Genomic DNA, 11,905 nt, shown 5'->3' on the forward strand with positions numbered 1-11,905 from the left:
ACAGTAGCTATGAAAGCTGCACAAACAGAATATGAAGAAAATATAAAACTCATGAGTTTTTTGGGGAAGTTCCACTGCCAAGGACGTGCTGTCTAAACGCCTGCTCGGCTTTTCAAGGGCGGACTCCACCCTTTACTTAGTAAGTTGTAAGTATGTATGGAATGTTTTGCTAGGAGACAGAAATGGTGATAGTCAGGCATGGAAACAGTGGGAAGACAAAAACATGCGTGAAATAAACTCAGCATTTTAACGTCTTCTTAATTACGGCGCTTCTTATTTGTGCTTGAGACAGGGCATCACTGTAGCCCAGGCTGACCTCAGACTCACTGTAGCCAAGAGTGACTATAAACCCCTAATCCTCCTGCCTCCATTCCCTAGGTTCTGAGATTACAAGCATGTGCCACCTTGCTGAGGCTTCTGTGGCGCTGGAGATGGAGCCCAGGATTTTGTGCATGCTAAGCAAGCATTCTCCTAACTGAGCTACGTCCCCAGGCCTGAATATATTTTCATGATCAGGTCGGTACATCCTCGCCAGCACTGAGGAATCTTCATGATCAATGATACCATCTCTACCATTTGTTTGTTTTTGTTTTGTTTTGTAGCCTTGGCTATCCTGGAACATGCTTTGTCCACCGGGATAGCCAGGATCTGCCTGCCTCAGCCTCCCAAGTGCAGGGATTAAAGGTGTGTGCTAAAACCAGTTTTAAGTGCGGGAACCTGTAGGTCTGTTGTTTGGAGTCTCTTCCCAGTACAGCCGGCCTTGCCTGCCCTGAGCTCTGACTGCTGCTGCAGAGTTCCTCTCCGGAAAGCCTTATGTCCGGTCTGGCTAAGCCCGCTCCTGTCTCTGCGCCCGTAGTAGTCCTGGACCCCACCGCTTGGGTGTGCTGTGACCGCTGGTTCCCGGAGCGCCCCGTGCCTGGGCGGTCCGCAGGGGCAGGAGCGGGGCGGGGCGTGGAGCAAAGGTTGCCTGATAGCGCGGACTCTTCCCCGCATCTCCGCGGCATCATGACGGTGGGCGCCCGGCTCCGAAGCAAGGCGGCGAGCAGCTTGGCGGGCCGAGGGCTTCTGGGGCGATCGCGCCGCGCCGGTGACGAGGAGACAGATGCCATCGTGGAGCACCTGGAGGGCGAGGACGAGGACCCGGAGAGCCAGGACTGTGAGCGCGAAGAGAGCGGACGGAGAGCGGGGACCCCGAGCGCACGCAGAGTACACCTGGCTGCGCTACCGGAGCGCTACGACGCCCTGGAGGAGCCTGCGCCAGGTGACAAGCCCAAGAAGAGGTACCGGCGAAAACTGAAGAAGTACGGCAAGGTAGGTCCCCACAGCCAGGCCGTCTCGGTCCAGAGAGAACCGGGAGTTGCGCTGGGTGGAGTTGTGCCCGCATCCCCGCTGACCCCGGACCGTCACTAGGAAGGTGTCGCGGAGCGCGCAGGCTTAGGCGGGCAGGACCCTCCCTGGCTCCCAGTTGGAGCTGGTGATAATGCTGAAGCTGTGGTGAGGCTAGTTGACGTGGAGCCCCGGACTCAGCAAGTTGCAGTCTAGGTCCGTCTATTTCCCAGGCTCGCTCCAGGGCACCCCGCCACAGGGGAAAGTTGGGTGATTCAGTCCTAGACAACCGAGGTTAACCCGCAGGGCCTATTAACTCGGCCAGTACATACCTAGAACCTATTGCCCCTCCCCTTGTCTAATCAACTATCTCTGCACCCCGAAACTTAAGATGTTCTGCCTGCCTTTTGTACTTTGGTGGAAGGCGAGAGGTAGGAAGGATGGGAAATGGAATGAGTTTCATTTTCAGGGCACATGGTTCTGGCTTCTAGGCGCCTCTGCCCTGGAAGAGCAGAATTGAGCTCTTGACCTAGACAAGACTAGGGAGGTGGGGTGGAGGGGAATCACAAAACACATTGATTGTGTGTGTCCTGGCCAAAGTCCTCTGGACTCTCCAGAGTTGTTGTCCAGTTATCAGTCTCTGGCCGGTGACCTTTGTCATACCTGAGACACTCGGTCCCTTGCCAGGAGTTTAGGTTATCATTCTAAAAGATGTGGCTCGATCTTCCTCACAAGCCGGCAATGATAAAATACACTGTTGATGTGAAGTAGGACTTTTGGGAGTCACGAAGCCATTTGAAAGGGAACCGATGACACTCGGGTTCCTTAATTGGCCGATTGCATTTAGAGAAGTTTTGGGAGTGGCCATTTTGTGCCAGGCATTGTGCATACACTAGAGGTGCAAATAGGATTCCTAACAGCGGGTGGGGAGACCTCCCACCCCACCCCCACCCCAGGGATAGCTGGCAGAGCTGGAACACCCTGCTCCCTCACTCAATAACAGAGTATTAATATTAGCAATTACTCATCCGGGTGAGGCAAGTAGAGTTAGTGACACTTTCAAATCGCCCTGACATGGACACTGGGCAGAACACGATAAGGCTTCAGCATGAAGCCAAAGCTAGGAAACCCACACCTGTAACCCCAGGTGGGACAGGATGATTGATAATACAGGGCCAGCCTGGGCTATATAACAAGGGCCTATTAACAAAGAGCTCACGCTGGCTGAAACTTGAGGTACCAAACTCCATTCATCAGGACGGCTACTCTACAAAAGACTTAAGTCAGTCGGCTGGTGGTGGCGGTGCGCACCTTAAATCCCAGCACTGGGGAGGCAGCAGCAGTCGGATCTCTGACAGCAAGTTCCAGGACAGCCAGGGCTATACAGAGAAATCCTGTTTATAAACAAACAAACAAACGAAGTAAAAGGCTGGGCTGAGGATGTGGTTCTGGTGGTTGGGTGCTGGCCTAGCGTGTCTGAAATCCTGGTTGGAGCTCTAGGGGAATATGCATGAGGGAGACACACCTGTCATCTCAGCACTTTGGAAGTGGAGGCAAGATCTGGCTCAAGATCTGGCTCTGTGGGTAACAGTGCTCATGGCCAAACCTAATCACCTGAGTTCAATCCTCAGAGCCTTCCAAAGCTGACTCCCACAAACTGTACTTGACTGTGGGCACCTATTAGTGTGTGTGCACTCATATGCATGCACAATAAATGCACTAAATAAATGTAACTCACACTTTTTGGCAAAATAGCTGGGAGGTGGTGGCGCTACACATGCCTTTAATCCCAGCACTTGTGAGGCAGATGAAGGAGGATCTCTGAGTTCAAGGCCAGCCTGGCCTACGGAGTGAGTTCCAAAAGAGCCAGGGCTACACAGAGAAATCCTCTGTCAAAACGAAAACAAACAAACAAATCTGGAAAAATAGTTCAGAATGATTTTTGGTTACCCTAGAGCCTGGGCTCCATGAGACCCTCACTTTAAAACAAAAACTGAAAATGGCTACTCGAGCAAATATTTTTAGTTTTCCATGTGTGTGGGTGTTTTGCCTTCATAAGTGTTTGTGAAGGAAATAGTTTTGCAGAAGTATCACCAATGGCCACAAAGTGAAAATGACCCAGTGTCTATGGGCAGATGAACCAGTGTGAGTGAGACACACCATGGACATTCACCATGGACCTTCAATACTCATAACAAGGAATGAAGCACATATTAGCCATGTGCCTCAACATGTGGTTAGGAAAGCCAGATCCACAGGCTATATATGGTTTCCATGAGTCCCTTTATATGAACTAGAAAAATCTAGACAAGACATAGCTTGGTGGTTTTAAGGGACTGGGCAGAGGCAGAAAGAGGACTGCTGTGTCTGTGGCTTCCTTCCGGAATAAGAATGCTTGGGAGATGGACAGACCCTTAAGATCATTTATTTAAATATGTATAGAGGTGTTTGGCCTACATGTATGTCTGTGTCACTTGCCTTATGGCTACAGAGACGGGAAGAAGAGGGCATCACTCCCCCTGGGAATGGAGCTGCATATGGTCTGAGCCACCATGTGGGTGCTGGAAACTCAACCAGGTCGTCTAGAAAGAGTAGTTAAAGCTCTTAACTGCTGAGCCAACTCTCCAGCAAACTGGTTGGTTTTATGTTACGTGTGTGTGTGTGTGTGTGTGTGTGTGTGTGTGTGTGTGTGCATGTGTGTGATAAACAGAAAGAGAAAGACACAGATTTTGACACGGAAAGGGGTTTTTGGCTAGAATAGAGAGAAGAGAGCTATGGGAAAGCTCTGGAATCTTGTGTACTAGCTCAGTATACCCAAGAAGTCTGAGATTAGAGCCCCAAGCAAGGAGTCAAAAGGGTCAGCTTGGCCTCCACTCTCTCTGGCCAGCTGAGAGGGTACCAGGCTTCAACAAGAAGGAAGAAAACCAAAGAACCCCTTTTCTGAAAAGCCGACAGGAGCAGCCAAGGCTCCTTCAGAGGATGGGAGGTGATGTGTGCTCCTCTCCGTTGCCAGGCAAAGCTTTCTTTTAAAAATGAATTGCTCCAGTTATCAGTTATTACGGAATGTGTTTTTAGTTCTCATTCCTGTTAACTTCTCAGATCCTTCACACAAGCCCTTTCCTGCTTCTATTTAAGGAAAGTTGTTGGCTTTTGTGCAACATGAAAGAGCAGGCTAACTCCCCTGCTGCCCCACCCACTCCCACCAGCATGGTCCTGCCTACCAGGGGCCCAGCCCCCAATGCTCTGGCCCAGCATTCTGGAAGCCTTTGTGCTTAGGCCTCTTGTAGAGACCAATGTTCCCAGTTGATTGTAAAGTAATAATTGCATTCCTACAGTGCACCTATTACTGTTTAAATGCTGTCTGCGGGACGCTGGGGAATGGAAGGGTTCTGCCAGGAAGATGAAGAGCTGTTAACTTCTTTATGTTCCATGCCTCAGCCCCCTCAGCAACCTTGGGAAGCTGGGTTTGTGACCCCTTTGCAGTGAAGGAGACTGGGGTTAAAGAGATTGAGGCTGCACAGTCAGACAGCTAAGAGCTGGGAAGGAGGGGGAGGGAGGCTGGCCTGACCCCCTCCTCTGCAGATCTGTGGGTGAGAAGGATGGAATGTGCCTCAGAAGTTAGCTGAGAATCATGGCCCGCCCTTGCAGGCACCCTTGAGGGGCACAAGGGAAGTATGGTAGGAAAAAGAACTAAGTCCTGTTAATCAGGAAGCTAAGAGATGGTTGAGGATAAAACCGGTGTGGGATACCTTAGGTAAGTGTTGTAGATTGTCCTGAAGCCCTTTGAATTTTGATGTTAATTCCACTTCCCTAAGAAGGGCCACCTGGTCACATACATATTCCGGTGACTTCTTCAGAACCTTCTTTCCATTTTAATTAGTAAAATAAAGGTGAGAGCTGGTGATTGGGCAGGGGGAAGGGAGGTGGAGAGAGGAGGAGAAGAAGGGAAGAGAAGGGGACTGAGATAAGGACCAAGATGGAGTTCAGTAAGGATGAGCTGGATCCAGGTGGACTTAATTGGCATTAGATAGCTATGAACATTTGAAGGAATTTATAGGTTCTTTATCTCATATGGAAGGACAGTTTGTATCTTTGCCTATTGGATGAAATCTTATTGAATAGAGGGTTTGTGGACTGTGAATTGAATATATAAACCTGTATGAAAAGCTTTTGGGCCCTAGAGTCATGTTTGTGCCAGGCGATGGAGAAAAGAAGACGCCAGGGTGGTAATTCCACCCGGGACAGGGGCAGAAGCACCAGGGCCGGGGCAGAGTGAACCGCCAGGGAAGGGAGCCATGCCGGGGATACGGCTTTCAGACTGTTTCACAGAGTCTGTGCGCATGGCTCCATACTAAAATCAGCGCACTGTGCTGATAGAGATAAGCATCTAGTTTTTAATATTTACTGCAACAGGCAAGAGAATCAGGAAAGAGTTCAGGGTTAACCTGGGCTACATAGTAGAACCCTCAGAAACAAACAAACAAAAATACCAACAAGAACAAAAACATGTGAGCATTGGGGGTGGAACTAACTGGTAGAACACTTGCTTAGCATGTACGTTTTGGCAAAAAAAAAAAAAAAAAAAAAAAAAAAAAAAAAAAAAAAAAAGAGTGGGGGAGTAGGAGAAATGTAAGTAGGGGCCAATAGCTGGTCTACCAGATGTACGAGCTGCATGACTGTCACAACAGCCTGTGACCCTGGGCTTGGCCTTCCTGAATTGTCTCCATTTCTTCCTCTACACCATCTGATGATGATGAGGGCATTGGCTGAGTGGTGGTGGTGGACAGAGGGAGACAGAGGCAAGAGGATCTCTGAGTTCAAGGCCAGCCTGGTGTACAGAGTGAGTTACAGGATAACAAGAGCTACACAGGGAAACCCACCCTGTCTTGGTAGGGGTTAAGGAGGACAAAAACTAACCAAGCAACCAAACAACAACAAAGAGGCTGGGTTTTAGAGAGTGCCTGCCAATTGAGCATGAGAACCTATGCTTTAGCCTCCAGAATCCAGTAAAAGCTTGGCATGGTGGTACTTTATAATTCTAGTGCTGGGGAGGAAGACAGGAGGGCGGACAGGTAGAAGAATCTGTGAACTCAGATATACAGGGTGATCGTGTCTCTAATAAATCAATAAGTAATTTAGGAAGACGGTGGACATTGAGTCTGCCCCCCCCCCAGCACACACTACCTTACCAACACATAGCAGGCAGTATCCAGAGTCAATAAATTGATCCATATGGAAATTCTGGGTGCCAGGGCACCTGGCTGAGGTCCTGGAGCTGTGGGCTGTGACCCTTTGAGATGGGTGGGTTCTCATCCACTCATATCTGTATCTGACCACCCACCTCAGGTTAGCACCAGACCTGAGAGCAGCTTAACAGAAGGACTGACCTTTGTGACCAGACAGTGGTGTCTGAGGAGAGATGGTTTCCTCTTCTAAACCAGACAAGGAGTCCTTAGTACCACTGGAGACTGGATGTAATGTCCTCTGCAGTCCTGAGCTAAAATCGTCAGGGCTGTTCCTTCATGGCTCTTAGAGCCCATCTTTCCTGTCAAAGCCAGAAGTGTCCCACCACCATCACCCCTGAACCCCAGTCTCTTCCTTCCCTCTCTCTGCTCCATCTTCTGCCTGACTCCCCCTGCATCCCTCTGCATTAGGATACTTACCCAGGTAGAGCCACTTTTTGGCCTAAAATGCCGGAGATCCACCCATCTCAAGAGCCTTGGTTGACTCATCTGCCAAAGTCCTTTATTCCAGGGAAATACAGCCACAGGCTCTGAAAGTAAGGTGTGAATCTGGCGGGCTAGCCTGGCACCCTCTCCCACACTCCCGTCCTCAGCACCCCTCTGAGAGATTTGTTTTATACTAAGTCCATTCCCTTGAATAGCACTGCTGTGGTAGTCAAGAGTTGTAAAGATAAGTAGTTTTAAAAAAATCTGTTATGGGAAAGCATACAAATGTATGTACAAATACAAAGACCACTAATATCAAGCTTCAGGCAAGCGGTTTGATTTTGGTGTCACTGTTTATAAAGTGTTGGCTGCAATTTTTCCCTGAGGACATAGTATTTGTTGTTTTAAACATGTAAAAATCTCCCACTAACACATTTCTCCCTCTCTCTCTCTCTCTCTCTCTCTCTCTCTCTCTCTCTCTCTCTCTCTCTCTCTCTCCTTGAGAAGTGGATACAATGGTATTGAGAAGATTTAGATGTACCAGTTTCTTCCAAAGTTTGTCATGACCTAGTCAGGAATTGAGGGAAAGAGTCTCTCCAGGCCAGGGGCGCCGCATCGGGCACACTCTGTGGTACGGAGACTGACATCCACACTGTGAAAAACTCAAGACAACTGAGAAGCAAGTCTAGATGCTCTATAGAAACTTTTCCTAGCCAGGCATTGTGGCTCACACCTATAATCCCAGCACTGAGTGACCCAAAGCAGGAGAATCAACGTGTTGAAAGCCAGCCTGGGTTACATAGTATGTTCCATGCCAGCTTAGCCACTGGGTGAGATCCTTTCTCAAAAGTAATAAATAAGCGAATAAATAAATAGATAAAGATAAAAGAGAAATAAAAGTTTGCTGAGAAATAAGAAATATGTCAGACTAGTGTATTACCACCACAAACCTAAGTTACTCTGTAGCAGAGAGAAGTCCTTGTTCTCTGAGGAGCTGACACGTGCACTAGCCCTGTCTGCAGCATGTGATAGCACTATTCCCAGTCCTTCCCTTGAAAAAACTCCTCGGTGGTCCTCTTTTCCACACAAAAAGGCTACCACATATTCCCATTATATACACAAGGAAACTGAGGCCAAGGACCACTCAGGAAGGGGTGGGACTGGAATCCACTCCTGCTGTGAGCACTTGGTCACTTACAGACTGCCTTCATTAGACAGAGAAGTGCAACATTGGGTGAAGGCCTCCGACTCTGAACTCAGATTTCTTTGGGGGAGGATTTAGCTCTACACCATACTGGCTGGCCATGTGATCTCAAAGATCTCTAATTCCCAGGGCTTTCTTCTTGCCGATCCCTTTAGGATGTAGCCATCACTTGAGTTAGACCAGCTTCATGTAAAGGAAAGACAGGAATTATGGGGCACCAAAACATGGATACCCCGAACAGAGAGCTGAATGCATGAATCTGACTGAGCCAAAGAGCATCTAAGAAACATTCCAAGTCAGAGGTGTTCTAGGTAGAGAGCAAAAGAGGACCCAGGGTTGAGATACAAAGACTTGTATGATTTAAACTCTTCGAGGAGATAAAAATCAACAGAGCATTTAGGAGGAGTGCCCTGTGACATAGGAGAGAACCAGGAGGAGCTAGGATTAAGTGACCACAGAGTAAAACACTGAGAGTGAGCTCCTGGGGGGGGGGGGGACAGAACCCTCTCTGGATCAGGCAACATTGGGGTTGTAGGCACCCTTGACCAGGCAGTCCCTGAATGGATGTGGGGAGCAGCCAGTATGCCAGGGAAGAAGTGTGGAGTGCAGTCAGCACCTGGTGGCTTTTCCACTCGGAGAGCAGTGACACGGGGCAGGAAATAGTGTCAAGGTGACCCCCAGAGTGCTACAGGCTAAGGGGATGTGGCTGACCTAGAGGAACAGAAGGATGCTACCGGAGAAGAGAAAGCAAGGAATGGTACCGAGAGCAAGTATGGGGAAGACCAGAGAAAACCGGCTGATTCCCTATGGAGCGGAGCGCTGGGCTTTATGGAGACAATGGGCAAAGATGGACATTTTCCAAAGATATGTAAATTCAGGCAATAAACATCTGTGTGTGTTTCGAGGTTGGGGCTGTATCCAAAAGAGATCAGCTAGCCTGGGCAAGGGGGCTGGCTTCATCAGGTAGCCCGGGGTATCACTGTATCGTGTGATTGCGATTGGGGATCTTCAGTGGAACCAGGCTGTAGATTTTTGTATTCAGAAAAAAAATCACAGGCCTGAAGGCTTAGGGGTCTCAAAGTTTTGATGTGATTCCATTTGATTTCCTGGGATGTCCCCTCTCCCGGCAGCACCCTGACCAAAGAGGAACAGAAGACAGAAAACAGTGCCTGGCCCTTACCCTCAAGAAATGCTAGATTGATCTGGAAGCACGAAAAGGCTTCCAGGTTACAAAAGTGGGTCAGACCAGAGTAGGAACTAGGTACATAGGAAAGACCTACTGGGCTGTCTGACAACATGCCTGAAGGAAAATTCGAACCGGCCTACAATGGCGCAGCAGTGGGGTGAGTCTTAGTTTAAAACAACAAAGTCGTTTTAGTTCTGGGGCTGGCAGCGTCCATTCTGTTTCTAAGAAGGCTTGCAAATTATCTGGAAATGTGCTGTGCTTGCACATGCTGTGCAAGGAGAAAGCCTGTTGTAAGCGGGGGTCAGGACCTAGGATGCTACAGATGTGAAGACACTGGGGCTCGATAGATTGGTGGATACCCGAGGGTAAACGATTCTAATGATTCTCTTTGCCCGTCACGATGACCCATGCAAGATTCAGCAGTTTGCCTCTCCTAACGTTTGCCTTTTCTTTTCCTAAAAATAGAATTTCGGGAAGGCCATCAGCAAAGGATGCCGGTACATTGTCATTGGCCTGCAAGGATTTGCCGCAGCTTACTCCGCCCCATTTGGAGTGGCCACCAGTGTGGTGTCCTTTGTGCGCTAACCAGAGCTGCAGGAGCAGGTGACACCAGAATGCTTCTGGCCAGGGGACAGTGTGAATCCACCAGCACTTGAGACTGGGACTCATGGGAACTCAGAAGAGGAACCCTGCTTCGCGTGCTATTGTTGGACTGGTTGACTATGTGGCAGGAGCCGTCCCCACTCATCCGCTGAACAGCTCTTGGACTTCGGGAGATCCAGGAGTTCTGCAGAGAATTAGACCATGGTCTGGTTGGGGTTAGGATTAGTTTGCTTCCTGTGCTAGCTAGTTAGAGCCTTCTGGGGATATAGGCAGGCAGGCCAATGGCAGGTCTAGGGTCTGAGTCATGTGGGTAGTGGGTGAATTTAAGGGAGGAGGACATAGACCTCTAATGTGATGGTTGCTAGTTTCTGAAAAGGTTTTGGGGCTGATGGCAGTAGCCTAGGCCTCCCTTAATCCTTTTACCGAATACAGCGAGGGTGCTGTTTGTTTCGGAAGTCTATCTCCCCCATCTCTTTTCTCTACTCAAACTCACCTGGGAGTTTTAAATACAAGTCTGAGGAAAAAAAATATGCAAAGAAACCATCTTTAAAGACCATGATGCTTTGTAACCCGAGTTCACAGCTGTGTGGGACAATTGAAAGAAGGTCAAAGTGTATCATTTTCACCCATCCTCATAAGCATGCAGCTAGCAAGGAGGGAGGGGTCAGGGTCAGAAACAAGCTGGAAGACAGCAACAGGTGCTTTTAGAGATGGAACCTGGGCCAGCAGGGGTCTGGGCCAGCTATTGTATTCCTGGACTCTCTGGACTCCTGCAGATGTGGCTGGTCACACAAGTTCACTGTTTGAGGAGAGAGAGAGACAGACAGATACAGAGACAAGAGAGACAGAGACAAAGCGACAGACAGACTCTGAATGAGAACTGACTTGTATATTTAGAGAAGGAACCAGTAAGTAAAAGGTAGGCATGAAGAAAGGAAAAGGCCAAGAAAGACTTTGGAAAAGCAATGAAGGTTGAGAGCTAGGCATGTCTGCTTGCGATGGGGATTTTCTTGGGAGGGCTGGGCTAGTTGTATGTAGGACCAGAGAAAGCTGGAGGACCAGAGTCATCATGGTGGTTGAGTTCACACCTCTCAGGCCTGTATCTCTCTTGGATTCGAAGATTAGTGTAGGCAAGAGTCCCAGGCTTGGCACACACCAAGGATGGTTCATGGACTACCATGGAATGCTGGGAGAAGTAGAGAAGAAACTCTTAAAGTTGTACTAGTGTGTTACACCTGTTTTTAAAGTACCTCACAGAGAGGTTCCTCTCATCATGACCGTTGGCCAACCCCAAGCAGCAGACCAGGATTCCAGCTTTGCTTCTAGAATATTCAAGATCCAGAGAAGGTTTTGGGACCACTCTTCAGCATCTGTGTCAGCTTATTGGCCTGAGGCTTCCTGGGACACACAAAGCCAATGATGCTCATATATCACTCACTGACTCCAACCATTAGGCACTGGTGGGTGGGTAGGGTGGGAAGATGGACAGAGGGACAGGTGGAAAAGACAGTACCAATTGCCTATTTAGACACACCTCTACTCTGGAGAGTCCTGAATATGCCCAGTCCCTAGGGAAATAGTCTCCACTTAGCTCAGTAGCACTAGCTGCTTAGGGCTCACTCCTGGGAGAGTGATGCTTGCTGGCTAGCCCTAGGATGGGGAGTGGAAAGGTGAATAGGAGAAAGGACCACATGCAGTTAGCTGCAGAAAGGCAGGGTTGCAGGTTGCCTTCCCTGCCACCGGATCCCTTGAGCCCCAGGGAGCCAACAACATGCTGCCAGATAGAGGTGTGGCTCAAGAAAGGGGTGAGCAATCAACGTTTCCTTCCCTGGGGTCTCTTCTTCCCCACCTCCCAAACTGTAAAAGCAACAAAGCAAAGCACCATCTGGCCCGGTGTCTCTCAAAATCTGGCTAAGA

At 49.1% G+C, this 11,905-nt stretch overlaps 1 protein-coding gene across 1 annotated transcript; it reads left to right on the plus strand.

Annotated features, from left to right (window-relative positions):
- Positions 1-986: 986 nt before the first annotated feature.
- On the plus strand, positions 987-11,434 carry LOC308431911 (required for drug-induced death protein 1). Its single transcript, XM_080931511.1, has 2 exons — positions 987-1,311; positions 9,851-11,434. The coding sequence occupies exons 1-2, from the start codon at positions 1,006-1,008 to the stop codon at positions 9,968-9,970; spliced, it is 426 nt and encodes a 141-aa protein (XP_080787637.1). The 5' UTR covers positions 987-1,005; the 3' UTR covers positions 9,971-11,434.
- The last annotated feature ends 471 nt before the right edge of the window (positions 11,435-11,905 follow it).

Source organism: Micromys minutus (assembly GCF_963924665.1).
Source record: "Micromys minutus genome assembly, chromosome: 1".
NCBI lineage: Eukaryota > Metazoa > Chordata > Mammalia > Rodentia > Muridae > Micromys > Micromys minutus.

Bases quoted from the DNA above. Each gene is read 5' to 3' on its own strand.
- LOC308431911 (XM_080931511.1), top strand. From the start codon at position 1,006: ATGACGGTGGGCGCCCGGCTCCGAAGCAAGGCGGCGAGCAGCTTGGCG. The intron at 1,312-9,850 runs GTAGGTCCCCAC...TCCTAAAAATAG, and splicing joins AACTGAAGAAGTACGGCAAG to AATTTCGGGAAGGCCATCAG.